The sequence below is a fragment of the Dasypus novemcinctus genome, chromosome 19 (genome assembly GCF_030445035.2).
Source record: "Dasypus novemcinctus isolate mDasNov1 chromosome 19, mDasNov1.1.hap2, whole genome shotgun sequence".
Classification (NCBI taxonomy): Eukaryota; Metazoa; Chordata; class Mammalia; order Cingulata; family Dasypodidae; genus Dasypus; species Dasypus novemcinctus.
In genome coordinates, this window is record NC_080691.1 from 52,325,384 (window position 1) to 52,352,263 (window position 26,880).

At 55.7% G+C, this 26,880-nt stretch overlaps 1 protein-coding gene across 5 annotated transcripts in view; it reads right to left on the reverse strand.

The window, feature by feature from the left end:
* Positions 1-3,437: 3,437 nt before the first annotated feature.
* Positions 3,438-26,880, reverse strand: part of GNB1L (G protein subunit beta 1 like) — a 73,831-nt gene continuing 50,388 nt past the window's right edge. For all 5 annotated transcript variants that reach the window (XM_058281829.1, XM_058281832.2, XM_058281830.2 and 2 more), the window contains 3 exons: positions 21,854-21,952; positions 17,460-17,669; positions 3,438-4,055 (listed from right to left, as the gene is read on the reverse strand). In XM_058281829.1, the coding sequence (XP_058137812.1) occupies positions 3,804-4,055; positions 17,460-17,669; positions 21,854-21,952 (561 nt within the window). In that variant the 3' untranslated portion in view covers positions 3,438-3,803. The remainder of the gene's footprint in view (positions 4,056-17,459; positions 17,670-21,853; positions 21,953-26,880) is intronic.

The following is a 26,880-nucleotide window of genomic DNA, read 5'->3' on the forward strand; positions in this document are numbered from 1 at the left end:
GGCCTTAGCCCCCTCTCGGTGTGTGTGTTTGTGGCTTCGCTTCAGTGAGGACGTGTTTGTTTTGAGACTAAGTTTGGCGGTGTTCTCAGGACCTGAGCTTGCCAGGGCTGCCGTGACGGATTCCACACGCTGGTTGGCTCCACCACAGGCATTTGTCGTCTCAGGGTCCCCAAAGCCAGAAGTCTGAAATCGAGGTGTTGGCGAGGCCATGCAGTCTCCCTGGTTCTGGGGCACTGGGGCTCCGGCTTGCTGTCGTTTGGGGGGCTCCTCGGCTTAGGTCTCTGCTGTGCCACACAGCCGTCTCTCTCCTTGTGTCTGCTCTTCTGGTTCCCAGCTCTCCTCTCTCAGGCCTCCGATTATGTGGATGAAGACTCGCCTGCATTCAGCTGGCCACGCCCTAGAAATACCGTCTTCAAAAGGTCCTCCTTGCTCCCCCAGGGATGTGGGTTTAGATGAAGAATGTCTTTGGAGAGGTACGTGACCCTATGTACCACCTGCCCCCAACTGTTCTCGAAGGTCGAGTCCGCTCTGCCATTGCCTTCCAGTCCAGTCTCCGAGATGGGTCGCTGTCCCCTGGACATCCCTGGGATCAGCCTGAGAAGGTTTTCTGGACACTGTGTAGCACATGCGAGAGGTGCTCCCACATGCACATGGCCGGACAGGGGGACAGAGCGAAGGTTTGCTTCCCAGGAGCCCTTGCTGCCTCCGGCCCTATCAGCCAACAGCTGCCACATGGGGAGATTGAGCAGCTGGTTCATGTTATTAGCAAGGAGATTGCTGGCTGCTTCAAGGGACCTGGCACTTACAGTGGTCAGTCCTGACGGGAGGCCACAGCACTGACCGGGTCCCAGCTCAGCATGACAAGGACACCCCGGCACACAGCCTGTGGGGAGCTGGGCTGGGCCAAGCCTCACAGGCCGGGCGCAGGATCTTTCCGCTGTGCTGCTGCAGGGGCGTCACTACCCTGGCCCACTGATGGCCGCAGGCATGGCCCCTCAGGGGTGGGCACCTGGAGTGTGGCCACTTGGCACGTTGCCCATGGTGTCTGAGGAGGCGCAGGTCGCTGCAGCTTGAAATGAAGAATGACGGCTCCTCTCACCCCTCTCTTCATGTGTCCCCAAATGTCACATGCCTGGCTACAGGGCACCAGGAGAAACACTGTGGCCTGTCACAGGCTTTGAAGGGCATCTGGCAGCCTCCCCCGGCCCGACAGCCCCCAAGCCAGGAGACCAAGCACTTGGACGTGGGGTGCCTTCCCAGGCGAACACTCAAGCTGCTTGGTGCTCTCCCCAGTGCACGGTCACCCCAGGAAACGACCGTAGGCCCTTGGGGAAGGCCGTGAGAAAGACTGACCACAGAAATTGTTGACAGTGTCACAGGGTCTTTCCTCAGTGGGACCCAGGCACCCCTGCATTCAAAAGGCTCTGGGTCTGGGAATGAGGGGCCACAACCATTTTGGTGACCCCAGCCAGACTTCTGTCCACTATATCTAGAATTTCTGCCTACACAGAGCAAGTCAGACTTTTGCCGGCTGCCCGTGAACTTCATTTTTAGCCAACACCGTAGCTGTGTGTGTGGGTCCGACCCCTCGGGTCACAGCTTTGACCCTGCTGTCCACCCTGGGAGCTGTGCCCACCTTGACTTTAGCAGTCAGGAGCTGCCTCAGAATCCGGCCATCCCCACTATAGGACCCCAGTTTGTTGGTGGCAGTTACCCTAGTCATTTCTTTTCTTTTTTAAAAAAAGATTTATTTTTTTGTTTCTCCCCACCCCCTCATTGTTTGCATTTGTGGTTTCTGTTTGTTGTGTGCTGGTCTTTTTAGGAGGCACTGGGACCTGAACCTGCGACCTTCCATGTGGGAGGGAGGTGCCTAATCACTTGAGCCGCCTCTGCTCCCTGCTTTGTTGTATCTCTCATTATGTTTTCCTTTTTTTGTCTCTTGTTGCCATCAGCCTACTGCACCTGTCCATCACATCAGCTCACGGTCGTCTCATCTTTAGGAGACACCGAGCACTGAACCCAGGACCTCCCATGGCATAGATGGGAGCTCAATTGCTTGAGTCAGCCACTTCCCACCCCCAAGTCATTTCTGACCCATGGAGAAGAGTGACCACTGAGTTCTGCAGGGATGCTCTCACGTCTCATGCCAACATATTCCTCACAGTCGTGACAGGGGTATCTTGTGGACCCTCCTGGTGGGGGGGTGAGGTCTTCTGTAACAAATCAGCTCTCACCTTCCGACCTTCCTCTACCGCGCAGCAAGGGCAGTTCTGACACCTCAACTTTGTTTAGCGTAGGCCACTTCAGGGTCCACGTGCCAGCCAACACCCCCCGGGGCCAACTGTGAGAGCCCTTCCTAACCCCCGGCTCTGACGCTGAACCCAGGCTCTCTGGCTTCGTGGGCCCAGCACGAGTCCGGCACTCTGGTTTGCATTCCTGCACCTCTCTCCCACCTTCTTGTCTGCTCCCACGTGTGTTCCTGGATTCGGCCAGTAGGGCCTGGGAAACGCACACCTCGGTGGGGGCAGGCTTTGCTCCTCACGTGCCAGGACCTGCTGGACCTGAGTCTGTTCGAGGCCTGGGAGCAGAGGGGCGGCGGAGGCTGCCCTGAGGAGGCTCACCCCTCTGGGGAGGCCATGATGGGTTCCTCAGGCCACGGAGGGAGAGCCTCCTCCAGCAAGGATGGAAGGAACAGAGGACGGGTGGAACTTGGGGGTTCACGGTCCCCGCCCCCTGCCCAGAGGCTCCCGTCCCAATGGTCGGGGTCCCGTTGGCTCCCAGTCACTGCCCACTTTGAGAGCGGACCCCGGGAGGCTGGGATTCGGTCGCTCTGTCGTCTGGTTGCATGAGGAGACTCTGGGTGGCGCTTTCCTTCCTGGCTTTTGTCACGTCACCTCCCTGTGCCGCTTGCTTTGTGTAGGGAACACCGTCTTGTGACGTGTTGGTGCTGTCTGCCCAGATCTCACCCTGGAGATGCCCCCGCCACCCTCTTGTTTTAACTCTTTGGGGCGTGAGTGCGTGTGTGAAACCACTTGCGTCCACTGGCCGCGCGCTCAGCCTGGTCCTGTGCACGAGGACGTGCTTTCTGCCAGGACACCCCCTTGGCCCCCCACCAGCAGCCCGGCCTCTGCCTCGCCCTCCTGAGGGAAGCTCCAGCACTTCCTGATCCTCGGTCCTATGCACTGGGAGCAACTGGCCATAGGGAGGAAGGAGCCACGGGAGCATCTGTGGGCAGCTTCGCCCAGGGTCTGTCCATGGCCCCGAGGCCTTGGGACCCCCCAGTCAGGGTCCCCCGTACAACAGCAGCAGCGAGGGTGGGGGCTGGCCGCCTGATCCCAGGGCGGGGGGTGCCTGAGGATGGTTCCTGGCTCTCACCCTAGGTGGGGGCGGGGAGGAGCTTCCTCAGAGAGCCGTCACCTCAAGCCTGCAACTGAAAATTTATTGTAAAATAAATTTATTGTAACATATAGCTGGGTTGGCCAATGCCACCAGACACGTGTCACCATACCTGCCTCGGCCCCAAGTACCCAGGCGTGGCCTGGGCATGCTTTGTTAAACTGTCCATTCATCGCTTTAGTGTGGATGGAGCATTTCACAAAAGGAAAACATGCGCCCCAGGAAGCCAGTGAGGAGCCTGTGGGCTGAGCTCCTTTTCACGCCGGACAAGAATCCGCTGCGGCTTGCGGCTCCTGAGGGCCCTTGGGAGGCCCCTGTCCACACAACTGCATCCAGAGGCGCACGGGGCCGTCCCTGCCCTCAGACTGTCCTGCTGGCCGCACTCGTGTGCCCCGAGGGGTGTTGTGTCATGTGCGCGGGTAGAGGGACCAGACGCTGATGCGCTGGTCCCCGGAGCCTGCGGCCAGTAGGCCGTCGTCGGCGAAGGCCACGCAGTGGACGGTGGCGCTGTGGAAGTCCAGCACGGCCAGGGGCTTCATCGTCCTCCAGTGGAACACGCGAATGCGGTGGTCCCAGCCTGCCGTGGCCAGGATCTTGCGGTCTGGCCGGAGGGTGATGTCGGCTATCCCGGGGTTGGTGATGTCGTGTGTGCTGCGCACCTAGGAGGTGGGAGTGGCAAGGAGAAGCGTGAGTTTCTTTCTCAGAACCGTCCCCAAGGCAGACCCTGGGTCCAAGCCACGGACAGAGCCCGGGCTGCCAGCCAAGGTCACGAGGGCCATGCTCCTGTGCAGCTCGTCCCCTACCCTCGGGCGCAGACCCCACCTCGGCAGGTGGCCTGGCCTCTGTCCTTGACCGAGCCCTTAGTTTGTGAGGGGGGCATTCTCCAGGGAGCTGACTCCAGCAGAGTTGCCTCTGCAGGGGGGAGTGTCTTTGCCACAAGAGCCTGCTGGGAAGGGGCTTGTTCTGACTGACATCATCCCCCTGTTGGAGACCAGTCCTCAGGGTGGGGGGCAAGGGAGGTGGAATTTGCAGCTCTCAGGAAAGACTTCGGCTGGGCAGGGTCTAGCGGTCCTCCCCACAGGGAAGGCCCTGGACTGCAGAGGAGAGGTGAACGTTCCCAACTTGATGGCTCCACAAAATCAGCCTTTCTCCTAGGGGTAGAAATCTCGGCAGCCACCCAAAAGCACAATGAGTGGGACAGAGGCAAACCCCATCCTCAACTACACTGAGAGAGAGTAAAATCCTGAAATACAAAGGGAGCTGAAAGGCTGCCAAGAGTGGGGATCCAGCAGGGTGTGGGTAGACTGAGTGAGAGAAAACAACGGAAGGTGCAAGCTCGCAAAGGGAGCTGCAGAGCTCTTCACCAGGCTGTGGTAAGACCTTAATCCCTCTTTGCAAGGAGCTTCCCTGGGCATGATCAAGTTTGGAGCAGGGGGCGGGTGCTGGCATGAAACAAGGAACTGCACAGGTAAGTTCTCTTTGCATGGAGCAGCCTGTGTGCTGGTCTCTCTCTGGTGGCCAAGAGCTCACACGCTCCGTCCTGGGTGATGAGGAAGCTTCCTTCCTGCCTGTCCCTTCCCAGCACTTGTCTCCCGCAGCAAGGAGGAAGCTCGTGGCTGTTGCCAGTGCATATCTTCAGGTCATCACTGTCTTTGGGATCAAGGTGGGGCTGGATCTTGCAGGACTGTCCCCTGAAGGACAAGGCATTTGGCACATCTGTCCCCAGGCACTAAATGATGGGGGCACTTGGCAATCATTGGGCCACACATTTCTAAATGCCTCCTACTGGGGTCACATCCTCCCCCAGTTGAGAAGCACTTCCCTAGGCAGAGAAAGGTGGAAAGAAACAGGAAAAGGAAATGGCAACTGGCATGCAAAGCAAATGGAAAATGTCAAAACCAAAGAAAACTTAACAAAGCAATTACCTCTATATAAGACTGCAAAGCAGCAGAACACCTGAACTGGAAAAGCTGTGTAAGGAAGCAGAAGAAAAAACTCAAAGAAATGACGGTGAATTGGAAATAGCAGCAGCATAAAAGACTCTTGGACAACAAGGGACAGAGAAGACAGGAATGATAAAAAATGAGTAAAATGAAATGGAAATGAAGAATTATAATGCACCAGAGAGAAAATAAGAGATGTGGAATTCAGGCAGAAGTGGTCTAATGTTCACTAATTGAGAAAAATCCTAAAAATCAACTTAATTCTCTAGAAATTGAAGTCTTAGGAATTAAATCCAAAGAAAGGCTATCGAATGGCCAACACTAAGATATGCCCTAGTAAAACTGTTAGACTTGATAGATTAAAAAAAACGTCCTTTTAGTAGCCTGGCAAAAAGATCAAGTCAGTTATGAGGATCAAGTTTAGGCTCTCCTCAGAATGTTCCACAGCCAGGTTGTGCCAGCAGACAGCAAGTGACGCCGACAAAGCCTGAGAAGGGAAGCATGGCACAAGAATTTTGTATCCAGCCAAACTGCCGCTCAAGTGAAAACACAATAGATCAACATTTTTGAACATGTAAGAACTCAAAGAAAATTGCTCCCATAAGCTCTTTTTGAAGGACTAGAAGATTAAATTCAATCTTGTAAGAGATAACTGAAGAGCTAGAGCAAATGGTCTGGCAGAGAGCACTGAATCTACTTATCTGTTGGATTAGGCCTAAAACAGTATGAGGATTATGGTTATAGAACCGGTTATATAACTAACAGAAATATGGAAGGGTAGTGAGAGAGAAGTGGGAGGTTTGTTACCTTCACTGATTTTCTCATCTTTTACAATTTGGGGCCAGGAGATATCACAGCAAATCTTACACTTCTTGAAAGTTTATATGGTCCTCCACCACAAGTAATGATAAAACCAGCATTATTTAGTCTTCCTCCCATCTGATATTAGGGTGTCTTAATTTCTTAGTATTTGTCCTTAGGTTTCTGCATAAAGTAATAAAAATATAAATATACTCAACAGTATGGTAGCTGGATTCCAAAGTCAGGCAGGGGGATGGAGGAGCTATGGGGGATGGGAGCCTGAAGTCTGAGTGTGGGTTCCCCATGAGCTCTAATGCAAGAACTGGGCAGTGTGTGGTCAGTGCAAACTACACAAAGCTTCCCAGAGAGTGGGTGCTTTGGGGTTGAACAGAACAGGTATGAGAGGTCAAAGGCATTGGTGGTCCAGCCTACCCAAGTGCTGGCTAAGAAGCCAGAAAGACCTCACTTCAGGAATAAGGATCATGCCCAAGAGTAAAGGCTATTCTAGACCCATCATGGCAAAACTAGAAGCCAAGCCCTGACAAGGTCTGAAGGAAAGAGAGAGTTTGGAAGTTGAGTCTTATCACAATAGAGGAGCCTGAAAATGATCTTGGGTTTTCTACACACCTACCCTAACAGAACATGAAACCAAACCCACAAAAGTTCAAGGTGAACTGCCAGTAATCCAAGTGCCTGCTGGAACAAAAATAAAAACTCTTCAGAGAAAAATAACAGAATCCAGAGTCTCCATCATGCATCATTTACAATATTCAGCACACAGTTACTAGATGTGCAAAGAAGCAGGAACATATGACCCATAGTCAAGGGGTTAAAAAAAAAAAGTTAATAGAAACTGACCCCAAAAATGACACAGATGTTGGACATATCAGACAAAGACTTTAAAGCAGCTATTTCAACATGCTCAAAGAAAAATAGGTCCAAATAATTACAAAAATATGGAACATGTTCTTACTAGGTGAATAGATAGGGACAATTAGCAGAGAAAAGAAAACTATAAAGAACTGAAAAGCACATTTAACGGAAATGAAAAAATTCACAGGATAGGCTTACTGGCAGATTGGAAATTATTGAAAAAAAAATTAGTGAGTCAGAAGACAGATCAATAGACATTATCCAACATGACGAAGCATGAGAAAAATGACTAAATAAGAATGAACAAAGCCTCAGGGATCTATGGGATGATATCAGACTGTCTGACTAGGAATCCCAGAAGGGGAAGAAAATAAGAATGGCTAAGAAAAAAATTCTTTAAGGAATAAAGGCTGAAAATTTCCCAATTTTGATGAAAGCCACTAAATTACAGATTGAAGAAGCTCAGCAAAAACCCTAACAGGATAAAACACATGTATGTGTACATACATTCCTAAGCATATGATAGACAACTACTGAAAATTACAGATAAAAAGAAAATCTTCAAAGCAGCCAGAGGGAAAAGACACATTATATGTATGGGTTAGTGATAAAAATATTTGATGAGTAAACAATGGAGACCAGAAGACAACGAAACAATGTCTTCAAAGTACATGAAGAAAACCAAACCAAGCCAAACTAAAACTATCACCCATAAATTCTATAAGTCAAGATTTTGTTCAGATAAACAAAAGCTGAGAATTTGTTGCCTGCAGACCTGCATGACAAGAAATGCTAACGGATATTATTATTTAGGTTAAGGAGAAATAATATACTGGGATAGACTGGAAATGGGTAAGTACACAGGCAAATATAAAATACAAATTTTAAAAAATTCTTGTAAATTAAAGAAAAAAACCTGATGATTTAAAGTGAAACTAATAATATTGTGAGGTGGTAAATACATGGGCAAATATAAAATACCATGTTTTTATTTTTTTGTAAATTAAAGAAAAAACCTGGTGAGTTAAAGCAAAACTAACATGGTAAGGTGGAGTATATAATGGATATGGAGATAAAGAATAGAGTTGCACAAAGGATGGGAGGGTGGGTGGATGGAATTATACATGTAAAAGGTTACTACATTTGTGAGGTGGGAAGGGGGAAATGGTAGGACACTGTTTCTAAGAGGACTTTAATATGGATGTATACTGCTAGCATGAGAGCAACCATGAAGGGGAAAAAATGACAAGAGGTATACAGCTAAGAAACATGGAGAAGAAAAGAAATGGAATACTCAAAAATAAATATTTCATGAACACAGAAGAAGCCAGAGGCAGGAAAGGAGCAAAGAGGGACTCAAAAACAGAAGTGACAAATGGAAAACTAATAGTAAGATGATAGACTTAAACCCCAACCTATCAGTCATTATATTAAATGCAGACAAAACACTCCGATGTGAGCAAAGATGGTCAGAAAGGACCAAAAAGCAAGCTGTGATTACATGCTGCCTACAAAAGATGCTTTTTAAATATAATACATGAATATAAAGAAAGACAAATATATATATATATATATACGTCTGTATAAAGAGATAGAGGTGGAAAATAAAAGGATGGGAAAAGATATATGATGCAAACAGCAAGCAGAAGAAAGTGGTCGAAGCTATATTCCCATTGATGGAGGCAGATTTCAAGACAAAGAGATAAAGAAGGACATTTCATAATGACAAAAGGTCATTCAGCAGGAGGAGGCAACCATTCTAAGAGATATTTATATCTAAATGTTTATACACCTAATGACAGAGCTTCAAAATTCAGTAAGTAAAACGCACAGAACTAAAGGGACAAATAGAAAAGAACCAAAATCAAAGCCACAGTTTTTTTGTTTTTTTTTTGGCAGTGGGTGGAGGAGGTACCAGGGATTGAACCCAGGACCTTGTACATGCGAAGCAGGCGCTCAGCCACTGAGCTACATCTCCTCCCACAAAGCCACAGATTTTAAGATCCCTTGCTCAGTCACTGGTAGAATGCTAGACAAAAAAAAAATGTCAGTAAGGATTTTGAAGACTTGAACACAGCCAACCACCTTGACCTCACTGACACTGACAGGGACCCTCCGCCCAACAACTGCAGAACACACGCTCTTTTCAAGCGCATATGGTGCGCTCACCAAGGTAGACCATATGTTGGGCCAAAAAAAAAAAACCTCCATAGATTTCTAAATACTGAAATCATACAGGGTATACTCACTGACAACAAAATTAAGCTGGATGAAAAATAGCGACAAAACCAACAAATGTTTGGAAATTAAATAACATACTTCTAAGGAACCTGTGGATCAAAGAGGAAAGAGCAGGGGAAAAGAGAAAACATTTTGAACCGAATGGAAATGCAGGCATGCAGGCTTCCCCATTTGTGGGACAGCCCCACCGAGGAAGGCTGGCAGCCTGGGAGCCGACTTCTGGCCACATGCAGAGGGTGGCGGGATGCCGGTAAGCCCGGAAGGTGCCTCAGAACTGGGGATCCCCAGCTGCCTTCAAGTGCGCTGGCAATGTCAGCTCACACTCTTGGAGGCCCCCAACTGAAGGAATGCCAACCGGATGGACTTCTTGGCTTCCAGAAGGAGGGCTTGGTAGGTAAGGATGCCTGGTGAGCAGGACAAAATGGCAATATTCACAGTGCAAGACGATGGAAAGATGGGATTGGTGGTGCCAAATCTGCCCCAGAAGATGAACCTGGAACTGAAGGGTGTAGAGAGGTTGAAAGGAAAATGGGTTAAAAAAATAAAAGTTATGAAAGGAAGTAGTAAGCCAAAGAAACTTGACCTAAGCCATATAATGGGTTGACAAAATAGACCTTTAGGCGGGAATCTTTTCCAGAGATAACGAGTGTGACTAAAGAAGAGGCTGATGTCACCAGAAGGCCACCATTTTAAACCTGTGTTTGAATCCAGCTTCAGAATGCACAAAGCCAAAATGGACAGACCCACAGGAAAGCGTAACGAGATGTATGTAGCCCTAGAGAACACATGAAAATGGTGGTTGCTGAGATGTGAGCCATGAAGACGTTGGTGCCTCACAAAGCATGGGGCACAGCGAGAGGGTCGCCTGCTGGAATGAAACAGGCTTAAAATGGTCAGATGGATAGAGAGGCTGAGAATCAACGGGTGAGACACCCAACCTGAGTGAGAGCAAAAGACTGACCCAGGGATCATGGGAGGAAGGAAAAGAAAAATAAGGACAGAAAAAAATGAAATAGAAAAAAGGAAAAAATTCTAAAGACCAAAGAAGAGGAGACTGACTGGGAATGAAAAAGGACAGTAATTCAAATACAGCGGGAATTTCCACAACCATCACGCACCACTGAAAAAGGTCATGTTGAATATGTGTTTCCATGATTTCTTTAAAAAGCAACTAAAAAGACAGTGGCAGTTCAGTGCAATACATGTTTAGGGATAGGACTGAATAATGGAGGCGAAAAGGCTGAAAAGAACATTCTTGGGGGGAAAAAGTATGAAAAAAAACCTGGAATCTAGACTGTAAGCTTTTTATCAACTTTAAGGTTCTTAAACTTAGTATCTGCACTTAAGGTGGTGATGTAAGTGAATAGCCTTGTTCTTAGGAAATGTACATGGCAGTGTTAGGTATTGAAGGTTGACGTGTACAACCTCATCTCAAGTGCTTAGGAAACAGACATATAAATAGACAGACAGACAGATAGATAGAATGAAATGGCCATATGCGACAAAATGTTAAAAACTTGGTGAGTCTGGATATCTGGGTGGTTGGTATGTTAGAGTTCACTGCACAGATATTATATTATTTTTGTAGCTGTCTTGTATGTGAGTTGAAATTATTTCAAAATAAAAAGTTGAAGAAAAAAAAAGGAAACATCAGGAAACCTAAATTAGCCCAAAGAAGAAACTGGATCTGTAGCTGTGGATTTTTCCTCCAGAGTTGACAGCTCTGAAATGGTTGTAGAGGCAGACTAACCAATGGATAGATTTGTTCTACCCAAATTCACCCAGCGAATTCACCTTGAACAACTACTACCTGAACCCAGCAGTTTAAAAAAGTGGATACATTTAAAGCAGGCCATTCTTTTAGAGCCTTATGGTTGTTTTTAACATTTTTTAAAATCTAGCAATGGAATCCACTAAATTAACCGGTTGGAGCACGTGAGTTGATGGATGCAGAAAAGCATTTGGTAAAATCCAACATCCATTCATGACCCACATTCTTTTGCCACGAGGTATGGAATAGAACCTAACCTGATGTAAAGAGAAGTGGCCAAAACCTGCAGCAAATGCAGCTCTCCCTGTAAAGCCAGGGATGCTCGCTGCCCTGCTCCCATTCGGTCCCATTCGGGAGTCCCTGCCAGTGCCATCAAACAAGAAAACATATAATGGATAGGGTAGAAAGAAAGGAAAACATGCCATCGTGTTTGTACCACATGACTGCCCACGTGGAAAGCCCCGATCAGCTACAGACTGAGAGCAACTCTGAGGTGGCAAGGCCGAAGGCACAGGCCACTGGGGTCGACCCGCCAGGAGGAACCGGCGATGACACTAAGAGGTGATTCCACCAGTGGCGGCCACCAGAGTTCCCAGGTGTGAGACAAAGGAACTCAGAGGGACTGGGGTGAGCACCAGCAAGTGAGCCACGGAAGGTTGATTCCACCCTAAAGGCTCTTTAAATTCACGAGTGCCACTGGAATCCCCATAGGGATTTTTTTTAAAGAAGTATTTTGGCGTGTTTGCCTTTTTTTTTTTTTTTAAGATTTACTTTTAAAAATTTATTTATCCCCCGTCTTGCCACTTGCTTGCCGTCTACTCTCTGTGTCCACTTGCTGCTTGTTCTTCTGTGTCTGTTTGTTTCCCTTTGTTGCGTCATCTTGCTGTGCCAGCTTTCCATGGGCATGGGCCGTCCGCTCTCCGTGGGCGCGGGACGTCAGCTCTCCATGGGCGCGGGCCAGCTCGCCTTCACAAGGAGGCCCTGGGAAGTGAACCCAGGACCTCCCATATGGTTGACAGGAGCCCAATCGGTTAAGCCACATCCACTTTCCTGTTTGCTTCTTTTATCCATCCAGTAGGGATTTCATTAGGAAATATGTAATCCATGTGTCCATCATGAAAGTGACCTGATCGCGTTTCAGGAGGCCTGACAAGCTGATTCCAAATTTTACTGGGGAGGGCCAAGTTCCAAGAACAGCCACCCACACCCAGAGCAAGGAGCTGGGAGCAGGGGCCAGCACAGCTGCCAGCAGGAAGGGGGAGACGGCGGCCCACCTGGGGAGAAACCACAGCCAGCCTCCTGGCAGTCTCCCCCGCGATGTCCCAGGAGAGCGGCCAGCAGCACTGCTGCCCCACAGAGCCACAGCCGCCCCTGTGGCCGCCTCAACGGCCAGGTCACAGCTGGGCTTTCCCCTGCACAGCTGGATGGGGCTCCCTGGGGCCGCCCCACGTTTCCCTGTGTGCTGAGACCCCTCCCCCCCAGCAGCAGCCTCACCAGGCCCTGCACAACGACTATCACGCTGCCCTCCCTCTCTCTGTGGACTCGGGCCTGTGCTTTGAGGGCTTCCCCGCAATGTTCCTTCTGGTTCCACTGAGAGCTGGCTCTCTGGGCAGCCCACGCCTGCTGACAGCCTGGCCCATCGACTGTACCCCTGCGCTCCTCTCTGTGGGGCTGTCACTACCTGGGGTCCCCCAGTCCTCACAGCTGTGAGTCCCAGGCATGTTCACTGACCTTGGTCCTCCCCAAGTCCTTTCAGCTGTGGGCCCAGGACTTTACCCATGGCTGCCTCTGGTTCCCGAAGCCCCTCGGAGCCTTGGCCCTGCTGCTCCTTCTGAGGACGTGCCCACCGCTGTGGGGTCACTGCCTCATCTCTACTCAGAGAGCCCACCCCCCACCCCAAGACATGGAGGGCTGCCCCCAGGACGGGGCACATTTGTCTTTAGCCCAGCCTCGTGTGCCTTGTCCTGGAAGCAGGCCCTCGGCAACAAGGTCAAAACAGACTCTGCCCAGGACTGGGCCCTTCGACCCCGGCAGGAAACAAGGACGAAGCAGCCAGTAAGGTCCAGTGGGGCCCTGACAAGGGAAAGGCAAGGCCTGTCCTTAGGGGCTGATAGCCTGGAGGAGGAGGGCTGTGCTGAGGGGGGATGAGCAGGCAGCCGCTCAGCATGAAGATGGCTGGAGGGGTGTGAGGTGGGGGGGGGGGCGCTGGTGTGAGATAGAAGGTGCTGGTGTGAGGTGGGGGGCGCTGGTGTGAGGTGAGGGGGTGCTGGTGTGAGGTAGGGGGTGCTGGTGTGAGGTGGGGGGTGCTGGTGTGAGGTGGGGGGGCGCTGGTGTGAGGTAGGGGGTGCTGGTGTGAGGTGGGGGGTGTTGGTGTGAGGTGAGGGGGCGCTGGTGTGAGGTGGGGGGTGCTGGTGTGAGGTGAGGGGGTGCTGGTGTGAGGTGGGGGGTGCTGGTGTGAGGTGAGGGGGCGCTGGTGTGAGGTGGGGGGTGCTGGTGTGAGATGGGGGTGCTGGTGTGAGGTGGGGGGTGCTGGTGTGAGGTGGGGGGGCGCTGGTGTGAGGTAGGGGGTGCTGGTGTGAGGTGGGGGTGCTGGTGTGAGGTGGGGGGCGCTGGTGTGAGGTGGAGGGTGCTGGTGTGAAGGGGGTGCTGGTGTGAGGTGGGGGGGCGCTGGTGTGAGGTGGGGTCACTGGTGTGAGGTGGGGGGCGCTGGTGTGGAGGGCGCTGGTGTGAAGTGGGGGGGCGCTGGTGTGAGGTGGAGGGTGCTGGTGTGAGGGGGGCACTGGTGTGAAGGACGCTGGTGTAAGGGGGGGCGCTGGTGTGGGGGAACTGGTGTGAAGTGGAGGGCGCTGGTGTGAGGGGGGCACTGGTGTGAGGTGGAGGGTGCTGGTGTGAGGGGGGTCGCTGGTGTGAGGGGGGGCGCTGGTGTGAGGTGGAAGAGGTGCTAACATGAGGTAAGGGGGCGCCAGGATGAGGTGAGGAGCGCTGGTGTGAGGTGCGGGCTGCCAGTGCGAGGTGGGGGGCCAATGCGGCATGTTCTCAGGAGTCCCTAGAAGGCAAGGGGCATGCCCGGGCGGGGGGGGGGGGTGGAGTTAGACCCAGCCCTTCTCTTCTCTTCTGATAAAGTCGGGGGGGGGGGGGCAGCCCGTGGAAACTCAGGGTCTGGCTGCGCGGCCTAAGGACATGAGGCTGCTGGCGCTGCCCTGGGCTCCGCGTCCTTCTGACTCGCCAGTGCGCTGCCCGGCGCTGCCAGCTGGGAACAAAGCGCCTGGTGGAGCCGGGGAGGGGCGGCCGTCATCCTGCCATGAGGTGAGTCCCGAGGCCGCGGGGGCCACGGGCGGCCCTGCCGGCCAGCTGACTGCAGCGGGAGCCTCGTCACCATCTACACGCCTAAAAATACCTCTGGCCATAAATCAGAGCCTTCCTGAAGGCGGCCGGCACTGCCCCAAACGTGCGAGGGAAGGAAGGGAGCAGGTCTGCCTGCCACCTGGGCCTGAGGCGGCACGCCGAGATGCCGGCTCCAGAACGCTGCCACCCGGCCGGGCCCTGCGGTCGCTGTCCGTCCAGGGGCCGTCTGTCCCGACTGGACACTGAGGGCAGTCCCTGGCCCCCGTGCTTCGGCCACACTCCATCCTGGAGGCAGGTCCCTCTGGAAGCATCTCTGGCCACTGAGAGCTCCGCACGCATGAGCTCAGGTGTTAGGAATGCGCGGCGCAGGGCGCCATCTGGCTCTGATTATCCCCCTCCGAGCCAGCTGTACCTTTGCTCCGGGACACGCCAGGGAGAGATTGATCGAGGCTCGTCCGACTGCAGGATAGGACGTGGGGTGAGGCCCGTCTGCGTGGCCTGCGTGGCCCGACAAGGGTATGTGGCCGCCCGCCTGGTCCTGGTGGCAGGAACGCTCTCGGACTCTTGTTAAGGCACGGCTGCAGACACTTCCCACCCAGCCTGACCACCACCGGGGCCTCGGGGTGGGTGCTGGGCGTGAGGCCGGGTGGGGTGGGCTGCGCCAGCCTGGCCTCTCCTGTGGGCCTCCCTTCCTGCCCTCACAGGCCTCGTGGAAGGGCCCGCTCTGTTGGGGAGGCCCCCCGGGCCCCCCGCTTTGATGTGGACTGCAGAGAGCAGGGGCCCCTTGCTGAGCGGCCGCACATCACGCCAGCCACTTGTGTTCGGCAATTTCTGGCTCCCCTCCTGTTTTAACTTTCAAATTCATTAATACCGTAAACCTCCGGGCCCTGGGCTCGAACGCGCCCCCCATAAATTTAAGTCTTCAGCTCCAGCAGCTGTTTCCCAAACGAGCCAGGAGTGACCAGGGCAGAGCTGGGGGAGGGGGAAGGGGCAGCCCCAGGGAGGGGGGCTCAGGGGAGCTGCACAGCCACGGCGGGGGAGCATGGGACCCCCACGCTGGGTGGGGGTGGGGCGACCTGGTCACCGTGGGACTCATGAGGAGGGGGTTGAGGTGCTGGGACCCTCCTGCCCTTCCGCCAGGCTCAGCACCTTCAGGGCTCAGCCTCCAGTTTCTACGTGTGCTGGCATCGTGACTCTCACAGTCCACCACCGGCCAGGCTCACGATTCTCAACACAGCGGCCCCCTCCCTCGGCCCTGGATCCTGTGGAGCTCGAGAAGCAATGCCCTCCCAGCACAGGCCTCCCACCCCCGGGTCTCTGCTGGCGGCACTGGGACGATGGGAGCAGGCTGGTTTGTCCCGTGTACGCACGCAGGGCTCACGCCCCTGGGATCTAACCTGCCTGGCTCCCAAAGGTGCCGCCCTGGCTCGGCTCCAGCCGGGCCCTCTGTTCCCCCACAGCCCAGTGCTCCCATCTGGCCTGGCACCTTCCCCTTCCTGGGCTGCCTGCTTGGACACCCCAGTCAGACACAGGCCAGTGCGGCCCAGGGCAGTGGCTGTGGCCTTGTGGCTCTCTCTGTGCGGCCGCCTGCCTCGGTTCGCCCTCCGCTCTTGACGAATGGCCCTCATGAGGATGCTCGGTGACCCTCTAAATGCCTGGGGCTCGCCTACTTGATACCACGAAGCATCTGAGGCCCCATCTCCTCCTCCTCAGGTCTCCAGGCCACGCTTCAGTCTGTGTCCCCCCCCATGGCCCCGGTCTTTCTCAGCCCCGGACTCCTTACACGACCCTGCTGTGCCTCCTGCCCGACGGCCTCGCAACGACGCTCTCCCCGCTCCCTACTCTACCCCAGGGCCTGCTGGCACCGCTGGGCCCTCCTGGCATTCCTGCTTCTTCCGAGTGGGTCCCCGTTTCCACCTGGGGCTTCCACCTGCCCACGTGCTTCAGGGACTCTGACTGTTGCCCACTCTGTGGCTGGCTCTGCTCGCCAAGGTCGGCCCGTCTGCTGGCTCCGCACCCAGCTGGGCGAGTGGGAGGCGAGGGCGGCTTGCCAGGGCAGTGGGAAAGGGCTCACCCCAGTTGTATGGGGGAAGCCTGGGCCACTGTGGTCCTGCAGGGGAGGGGGTGCCCCGGGGACCGAGACACCAGGTGGAGTGCCCAGGTCAGGAGGGAATGAGAGCTCCGAGCGGGCTCGGGGCACTTCTGCTTTTGCAGTTACCTCGAGGGACTCACAGCTCCCCCAGGGCCCCACCTCCCAGTCAGGCTGGGGTCCTGTTCCCCTGAGAGGACTGAGTCCCATCCCCTGAAGAGAAACAGGGTCCCGATCTGCTCCCAAACCTGGGTTCAAAAGCAGCTTTTCAAAGGAGCTTCCTCGCACAGCCCTGGCTGTTCCGCCCCAAGGCCCCCTGGCTAACAGGGCTCCTCACCCACCCTGAGGAGGCAGCACCTACCCCGCTATCCCGTGGAGCCCTGGACGCTCCCGGCGCCTCACCCTGGGGATGGTACCTCCCACTGCCAGGATCTGCCTCCGGGGCTTTCCACCCCACTTCCATCCTGCGTGTCTCCACTTGGAGCCAAGCCCCAGCCAGTGCCCCCTGTGGCCGGCATGGCCCCAGGATGTCCCAGGAGGCACACAGCTGCCAACACTGCCGCCGCTCTGCCCGGGGCCTCACCCGTCGCTCGTTAAGAGACGGCCTTCCTCGGCGGTGACGGACCGCCACCTGGGGCCGTGACTCTGTGGACCTGTTCCACATTGGCTTCTCGGCTGAGTAATCAGTTCCTTATTTGCCCAATTCCTCTGAGTTTTCGCCGTGGGGCCAAGGATTCCTGGAGTCGGTCTGCCTTGTCTCTGGATGGACAGGACGTGACTGCCGGGAACCTGGCGCTGAGGAAACCCAAGCCGGGCAGCGGCTCGCCGCGCCCGGGCCGCTTCCTCCTGCCGGCCGCCGGCCAGCACGCCGGCCCCGCCTCGCCGTGATTAATTGGTCCGGGGTCTGCGACGGCTCCTCTCCATGACTAAATATTTTTTCAGCCTATCAGACTGTTAGTGCAAAGCAGAATAAATGAGGCCCGGGGTCTGGCGCACTGACCTTCAGCGCCTGCTGCTCATCCAAGCTCCAGACGGCCAGTGCCTTGTCCGCGGAGCCCGAGACGCCTCTGGTCCTGGGGGAGTCAAAGTCAAGGCCCAGGATGGGCTCCGGGTGGCAGGGGGCGCGGCTGAGCGCCTTCCTCTCGGGGACGCTCCACAGGGTCACGGAGCCATCCTCGTAGCCGGCCAGGAGGAGTGGGCGGGCGTCGGCCTGCGGGGACAACAGGGCGGTCAGCGTTGCCGTGGGGGTCAGGGAGTCCCCCGGCTTGGTGGTCTCACCCATGGGCCCCAGGATGTGGGGGGATGGGGAGGGCCCGGTCTGGGGGCCGCTCTCTGTGCTCTCGATCTGGCCAGGTAAGTTCAGGATCTCTGTGTCCCCAACTTTCTGCAGCCACCCATTGACCCGGAGTTGGGGGGCACCCAAGAGGAATGAGGGGCTGGAGGGGGTAAGGGCCCAGGGGCACCTCATGTGTGCCCCCTTTGCGGCTGGTGGCAGCAGGGGTCACGCGACACCTCGCCCCGGTTTCTGGGGTTGTGGACGTGTCTTGTCCCTTTCCCCGAAGCCCTGCGACCTGTGGCCTCTTGTGGCTGGGCCCATCACCTGTCTAGAACGGCCGGCCGAGAGAGCCACGGGCCCCGTCTCTGAGATGACAAGCAGAATCTCTGTGCTTCGTCAATGTCGCTACCGGAGCCCCCCCATTCCCTCTCCCCGCCCCCTGGGTCCACTGCCACGGCCTGAGTGGTGTGAGCCGCGCCCCGGCCAGCCCCAAGCCCCGGTGATGGATGAGGGCAGGGGTCAGGGGCCTCACGCCCTGGGCAGACAACTCATTCATCTCGGCCCTTGCAAACGCCTCCAGGAGAGCGTTGCTGGACGCGCGTCAACCTGAGGAGAGCCGGCGTCGCTCCCGCCCCAAGGGGGCGGGCCCAGCCCTGGCACAGTGGCCAGTGCGGCACCATGCTGTCCTCGGGGGGTTGGCCGCGGCCGGAAGTGCCCCCCGGGTCACCTCCCAGACAGACGGCCGTGACGCCGACGCCTCTGCTCTCTGCCCGCCTCTGCCTTACCCACTGAGTTGCCTGTGCCGGGTGTCTCTGGAACCACAGAGCTCTCTGAGCACCTCCCCCTAACCCCAGGAATTATTCTGGATCATTCTTCCCGGCCACCGGGCCTGCCCTCGGCCTCCATGGTCACTGGTGAGTACATGGGCTTGGGGAATCTGGGGTGCACGGGCCACTCTCCCCCCCAAAAGCCACATCTGCATCTTGGCCAACGTCAGGGCCAGGAGGGAAGACCCTGGAGCACCCACCCAGGAACACGGGCAGCCCCTGCGATCAGACGCCTTTGCAGCCGCCTGTTTGGTCCCACTGCAGGAAGCTGCCCAAGAAGCTCAGGCCAAGGGCCACTCTGGCCCACTCTTCAGGGGCCACTGCTGCGCCGGGCCTCCCTCCCCAGCCTGTCCCGGGCCTGTCGGTCCGGGATCCCCGTAGGGCACAGGGTGGTTCTCGCCCTTCTCTGTCACCCACCCCCGTGCCCTGCCGGCAGCCTCTGGGTTCTGAGAGGCCCTAAATCGGGGCAAATTTGCCAGCCCTCCTGTCCCAGGGCCAGGGGGCGGCCTCCAGCCCTCCTGTCCCAGCCACCTCCGCGGGGCCCCTGGCTCGCCCGGCCCCCTCCAGTCCTCTCCCGGAGAGCAGGCTCTGAGTGCTGCTGCCCCCGGACAGGACTGCGCTCTCGTGGCCGGTGAAGGGGGGTGGCTTTGGTGTCCACGTCCTTGGCGCCAGTCCCACCTTCTGGGGCGATGACCTGAGGTCCCCTCGCTCTCCTCTCCTTTGGCTCCCCGACCAGCCTGCCCTCACCCAGGCCGGCGCCGAGAGGAGCTCGTTTCTGCATTCCCTCGGCCCTCGGTTTGCAGGCCCCGAGTGACCGAAAGCCCTGTGGAGACTGGAAACTGCGAGCGGCGGGCCCCAGTTACATGTCACAGCTATGTGGGGGCTCCCAGGCACTGGGAGCCACGCCCCTGGAGTTGGGTGTGGCCTCTGCTATGAGGCCTTGCCTTAGTTATCCCAGCAACCTGACCTGGCTGCTTTAAGAAGAAAATAAAAACATACCTCAGTGGTTCCTATGCCGGTGGAGTCCTGAAACCTAGCAGATATGCGGCCAGGCCCTCCTCTCTAGGGCTTCGGGCCTGCCCTGGACCGCTAACAAAACCATGATGAAGGACCAGCCCAGCCGCAAAGCAAGGAGTGTCTTCAGCTACCAGCAAAACAAGTGCATTCCTCTGTCCCATAATATCCACATCTCTTTTCAGCCTGAAGCCTCAGAGTGGACATCATCCCAAATCCCTCAAGATTGAGAGAGGAATAAAAAATAAGGTAGGGGGAAGTGGAAGTGGCTCAAGCGACTGAGCTCCTGCCTACCACGTGGGAAGTTCTGGATTCAGTTCCCAAGAAGATGAGCAAAACAGCGAGCTGACGCAACAAGATGATACAACAAGACACAACAAAGCAGGGAGTGGAAGTGGCTCAAGTGATTAGGTGCCTCCCTCCCACATGGAATGTCCCAGAATCTGTTTCTGGTGCCTCCTAAAAAGAAGACTAGTACACAACAGACAGCAAATGCAAAATAACGACAGGGTGGGGGAAATAAAGAAATAAAATAAATCTTTAAAAAAAAAGGACAGCATTCAAAACAAAATCATTTTATAAAAAGGTGCGAGTGTAACCGCTGACTACAGCAGAATTGTTACTGTAGTTATTGCTTTAACTAACTTGTAACATTGATATAAAACAATAAATGAAAAAGCCATATTATATATCTATACACCTCAGTGTTCCAGAAAAAGAAATACCCCTGGTCACTTGGCCATTCAGATAAATGTAAACTGTACCTTCCAGCGTGTGCAGAAAATTGACCCTAGTCTTCCTGGAACCAACTCTCTGCACTGGATCAGCGTCAACTAATGATAGTGCGATTTGTCCTTCTGTCAGCTGTATTAATTATCTTAACAAGTTTGTACATCCTGTTTCTACACACTTTTCTGCTGGAATTTTTGCGTGATTGCGCAAGGAGTGGCACCTTTTGGGGAGCGGAGCACGAGTGAGGACCCGGGTGAGTGGGCGCAGGCAGCGACCCATGGCCTGGGCCCCCGGGGGCTTCCCCACCCCAGGCTCTCGCAGCTCCATCCCGGCACATCCGCCAGCAGCCAGGTCTCTGTAGTCCCTGAGCCTGGTGGCAAGCTGACTGCGCCGGGAACGTCGTCACTTCAGGGGAGTCTGTCTTGGGAACCCCCACCCTGCTTTGGCCCCTGCATCCTCAGGTAACCCTGGGGGCTTCTCTGCAACCCCACTTCTGACGTTCTCAGCTGAGAAGCAGCAGGGGAGACCCACGGTAAGTTGGGGTAGGGTCTTTCTGGCCACACGGGGACAACACAGCTGGGACAGGCCTCTGGGCGTCCACTCAGCTGGGGGACCTCGTCGGCCATGTGGACCCCGCCAAGCTGCCCAGGAGTCCCGGCGGAAGCACCCCATGTCTGCAAGGCCTGAGGCAGCTCTCTGGTGAAGGGGACGGGGTTGGAAAACCAGGCCATGGCTGGGGTGGGACAGCTCTGTCAGCAGATGCACTCCCCCTGGCTCTGGCTGGCAACCGGCTCGCTGTGGCTCTCTGTCCTGGGAAGGTTCTCGTGGCTGAACTTCCCTGGAATGCTTTCTAAGTGAACGGACCCAACTGTTTGCTTTGCTGGCCTGAACAAAGTCACTGGGGGGGAATGGAAGGTGCTTCGGGAGCCTGGGCTGACCTCTAGGAAGGGTGCCCTTGACGAGGGCAGGGAGGCTGTAGCCAGGGGCCTGGGGAGACCCCTCCTGGGCCCCGACTCAGCCCTGGAGTCCAAGCCCCATCACCACAATCCCACCACAGGTTTCTGGCTTTCACTACTGGCCCCAGAAAATGCCTCCTGACCCGCTTTAATCAGAAAGAGCAGTCGAGAAAGAAAGAAGTGCTGCTCAGAACTCCCAAGTGTGGCCGCTGGGCGAGGCGGCACATTAACCTCACTCCGGCGTCTGGGAGGAAAGAAGTAACCAAAATTAATCCCCCAGCAAAGCCGAGGCTATGCAGGCTGGCAGGGGCGAGTCAGCACTGCCCGCCCTGTGCTCTCTGCAGAGCCGCCGGGAGGACAATGCTGTCCCCTTCACACTGTCACTGACAGGAGCCCGGGATGGCCAGCCTGGAGCTGGGCCTTTCTGGAGTGGTCTGCGGGAGCGGCCGTGCTTGCAGCGGGGCAGGCAGGCACTTCTGGAAGGGGTGCCTGGCCGCCTGGCGGGTCCGATGCTCAGCCAGCCCCTGGACGTGTGACTCAGGCCCCGTGGGCAGGGCCCGCGAGGCGGGTCGGCGCTCGCCCAGCCTACCTGCCACAGCTGCAGGCACATGGGCATGCCCAGCCTGGCGCCGGCCTCCGGCCTCAGGGTGCACACTGGCGTCTTGGACGGCATCTCCAGGATCTGGACCTGGCAGGAAGAAAACAAGGTGCTTTGGGCCGACGCCAGGACGAAGCTGTGCCACACAAACAAGAGGCTTTGCCGGCGATCGGCCAGGGCCCAGGCGGGTTTCCGTCTGCGCCCCAGAGGAGCCCGGAAGCCAAGACTTCTGAGGAGGCCTAATGTGCGCGCCGGGTCCCTGGGGGGCCGGCATGCTGCCTGGCGCTCTTGCCTCCCCGAGTCTGCTGGCTTTGCCGGGCGGGAAGGCCTGGCTCACTCCCCAGTGACGTCTGCCTCTGCAGGATCCCTTGTCTGAGAACATCTTACAAGGTGCCTGAGTGTGACCTGTAGCAGGGGCACCAAATCGTGCGTGCACGGGCGACCAACACCTGCGGCTGTACCGTGAAGCTTGAGGTGCCTGTTCCGCGTGCCCCTGGGGTGCCCTCTATTTGGGACACAGCCTGTTCCTGCTCCCTCATGCCTTGACACTCGCGGACCACGGCTGCGTTCGTGGTTCCCGCGTGGAGCACGTCCCGCTGCCACCCTGCCTCGCCAGCCATGCGCAATGCCCACTTGGTGGCATGTCTGCTTGAGCCTCCTGGCTCTCTGCAACGCACAGCAGCCAGGCTCTGCCCAGCACCACCTTCAGGTGATGCCAAGGATGTGTGGAGCAGGCTGAGAGTGCCACACCCGACCCCTGTGTCCTCACTAAGTGGGGACAAGGTGTCTCCTCAGGCAGGCCCCCATGTGCCCATTCTTCGGCACGGGGCTTGCTGAAGGGATCCCCGCTTTGCCTGTGTCTGCTTCCCAGCGGCTTCCTGGGAGGTGTGGCGCTCTGTGAACTGGGGGGCCTGGCTGGCAGAGGCAGTTTCTTCCTGCTAGGCTTGGCCCAGTGGCTCTGTGACAGCATGCTGCCAGCACCGACAGCAGGCCCCGCAGGGACACATGCCACTTCTCGGCCCCATGGGGTTGTGGCACGCTGGGGTCGGAGGCCCCGAGGCGTGGGGAGTATCGGCAGGCAGAATGCACTCCCAGGTTCCCTGGCTCCTTCCGCTCAGCCCTGCTGCCTGGGAGAGGCTGAGCAGAGTGGCCCTGAGAAGCTGACGTGGCAGCTCCACCCAGCACCCTAATGCAGAGCACTGCCGCCCAGTCAGGTCACCATGGGGCTTGCGGGGTGGGTGGTGAGTACAGGGCTGCAGGACAAGCCATGTTGTCCTCACGAACCCACCAGGAGAGCAGGCCTTGGCCAAGCTGGAAACCCAGTGTCAGAAGAGTCTGATCTCAGAGCAGCCCTGCATGCCAGTGGGCAGGGGGCACGTGCTGGCGGAGCAGAGCATGCGCGGCCGCAGCCTGGGCCTCTCCTCTCTACACCAGGCGTGCTGCAGTAGCTCGTTGAAGCTCTCTGGGTAGGGTCGCCCGTCTTGCATCTCAGCCTCAGGGGCAGGGCTCCTTGCTCTGGGTCCGCCCACCACAGAAGGGATGGTCTTGCCCTGGTCTGCACTCGGCCATCCCCCTGTTAAACCTGAAGTCCCCCCATCCACCCATTTCCTGCCCTGCCCTGGCCGTCCAAGCTACCAGCCTGGCTCTCGCTGACCAGGAGTGGACAGAGGCCAAGGGAACATAAATAAATAATGACAGAGTATTATATCCGTAAAGTAAGTAGGGGCTGCTACAGAAAAGGAGACAATTGGAAAACCAAAAACATTCCTGGAAATTAGAAACATGGTTGGAAAATACAAAAGCTGATGGTGGAATAAAATATGGATTAGAGGGGACTCTTACTGATATTCTACTATGGAACTATTGTGACTAGTAATGGAAGAAACTGTACCATTGATGAGGAGAAAGTGGCCACGGTAGTTACTGAGGGCAAGGAGAGGGAAGAAGAGATGTGCTCTGGGGGCATTTTTGGGACTTGGAGTTGTCCTAAATGATACTGCTGGACATTATATATACTCCCATAACCCACTGAATGGACTTGGTGAGATTGTGAACTACAATATAAATTATAATCCATGCAGTACAACAGTGCCCCAAGATGTATTCACCAAATGCAATGAATGTGCCACAATGATGAAAGAGGTTGTTGAAGTGGGAGGTGTGGGGTGGGGGGGCAGGGAGTATATGGGAACCTCTTATATTTTTTGAATCTAATATTAACAACATTAAAAAATTTTTTTTAAATGGAGGAAAAAAAAAAGATGATGGTGGACTGAGCATCAGATTGGATAGAGCCTGAAATGGAATTATGAGAAACCAGTGAACCAGTGGGGAGGACTTTGGGTTGCGCTCCCCTCCCCCTCTGGCAGCTTTAGAACAGCACATAGAGACTCCAGAAGCTTCTGGAGAGGAGGTAGGATTTTGGAGGCTCCAGTTCTGAATGCCTGTCTGGTTCTTTTTCTTCAATTCAGTCTCTCCCCTTTACTGCCTCTGCTTCTGAACCCAGAATATTAGATGCTAAATGTTAATGAGCCTTCAAGCTCTGGAGGAAAAGAACCATAAAGCCCAAATTTTAGAGCTAGCCAAAAAAAGGCAAGCATATGGGCAGAGTCCAAGTATTTTTGGACGCACAAGGATTCCTTATGGAAAAAACTGCTCCAGGAGGAGCTCCAGGAAAAGGAAAGGCAACTCAAAAAGAGGCTGAATCAAAACCAAGAGGCAAGGGTACTGGAGGTACGGCCTGGAAGCCGCAGAAAAAATCAGGGGAAGTTAGACGTGAATCTTGGAACCTGTCTCTGTGGGTTATCACACTGGTGTTTTGGGCAGGGGTAACATTTGCTCAGTCAGCTGAACTACCCAGTGTTGTTACAGGGCTGATGGTTTTAGAATGGGGTTGATGGTTTTAGAGTCGAGCCACTGACAATGTGCATGAAAAAGGGACACTTGCTGAACAGCCTGTGGACAGGGTTGTCAATCCTGATGACACTTGAATCAGGAAAAGAGGGCTGGCGCCTTGGAGTGACTCTCATAGCTGGAGGCAGCAGACGGGGACTGGGGGCCACAGATGGAGAAGTAGAGGAATGAACACTGCAGTCACAGGATGCCACCACCCGATGTGGTGAACCCACAGAAGTGAAATGCAAGTTGAAGGCCAACATGGTGTTTCCTCTACCTTCTGTATTTTAAAAAAGAACTGTGTGTCTGTCCATCACGTGTCTATGCTTCTGTGGGAATGAGCAGGAAGAAGGTGGGCCACCGCTGGGATGGAGCCTGTGAGTCCTACTTGACATGCTTCTCCATTGTCAGAGTGTCACGTGGTGGGGACAGACTGACGTCCAGGGGGTGACTGGCCAGGTGGGGCTCGCAGGGGGTTGCCTCACCCACAGGAGTCCCTGAGCTCTCATACATGTGGGTGCTGCGCCGAGAAAGCAGAAGTGTGGGGGCAAGTGGTCTGTGAGCTGGCTTTCTGGCCATGGGAGGTGCGACGTGGCCCGGGCAGCTCGGAGGTTCAAGCTGGGTATTGCGGGAGAGAGCATGCTGGCACTGGAAACACGCCCTGGCTCAGAGAGATAGGGGCCCACCCCATCCGCCAGGGCCATCTCTGCTGCTGGGCCCCAGTTGAGCGTCCTTGTAAAGGATGGAGGAGCTCGGCCCAGCAGAGGGTGTAGAGAGCTTCTACAGCCACGCAACACTTTCCATCTGGCAGTCGGCTCAGCTTTCCATTTCCAGCAGGAAAAATGTTGGGTTTGGGCAAAGGTGGCCACCCAGATGGCCAGGATTGGGCGGGAGTACGTTCTCATGGGGCACCGTCTTGGCACAGGACAGCGATGTGCTTCCAGGGCCCGTCCAGGCAGATTCCAGGCGGGAACGTGGAAAACCGTCACCCTCCCACGGGGGAGGAAAAAGGCGGCTGTGGCCTCCAGCCCTGTGGGGTCAGGGAGCAGGTGAGGGGGGGACATGAGTGTGGCTGTCTGGACGGGAGAGAAGTAGCCAGCTGACCTGGGCGGCCGCCTGCACAGGGGGCCCCAGGAGGGCTGTGGTGTCTCCTGTGGCCTGTGGCCGTGGCAGCGTGTGGTGTGGAGGGCGTGGCAGCCCCCAGGCCTCCAAAGGAAAGGCTGAGAGCAGGGAGGCCGCCCCGGGCCTGTGAAGCCTGTGACCGATGGTGTTCCGGCAGGCTCGAGCCGCCCGGGAGGAAGCATGCCCTTTTCTTTTCACATTAATAAAACTTTTATAACAGGTTCTTGGCAAGCTGGCAAGAAAAGCCTATGTAGCTCCTAATTGGTGATTTAAATGCAATCATGAACAAATAAATGCCTGTTCGGATCTCGTTATTTATGAACGGAATCAGCTTTAAGGCAGAATGACTCTTCTTGGGCAAGGAGCCAGGCAGACGTGGAAACACGTGCCCAGGGTGCCTTGTGTCCGTCAGCGCCCGGCAGGAGCCACCCGCCCAGCGCTGCCTGCCGGTGAGGCCCCATGGAGCTGCCAGGATGCGGGCCGGGTCCCCACAGATCTTCGGCAGGCACAAGGAGAATGTGGGTCCCTCAGGGCGACCAGAGGCGAGGCCACTGCCCACCCGCGACACACACATGTCCTCTCCAATCCCCCACCCAGACCCCTGCTCAGAGCAGGGCAACCCTCCCCCCACCCTGTGCTCAGCCTGTCCCCAGCAAGTCGATCAGCTCGCACACTGACCACAGCTGTCTCATCACCCTCCCGTGTTCCTTCTCCTACGTCCCACCTAGCCCCTGGCTGGCTCGGGCTCCCTGCCCTCCCACCGCCCTGAGCCCCCTTGTCTGGACGCTCTGTAGCTCTCCGCTTCTTTCTGCCCTGTGACTGCCTCCCAGCACCAGCCTCTATACCCTGGCCTCCCCGGCCGCTCCCAGACTCCCACGCGGGCCCTGCCGGCTACGCCTGGTTCTACTCCCTGAAACACCACACTCTTCTTCCTTGCTCAGAGGCCCGGCCTGCTCAGCCAGGGCCCGTCTCCCCTGCCGCTCTGCTCCCTCCCACAGCCG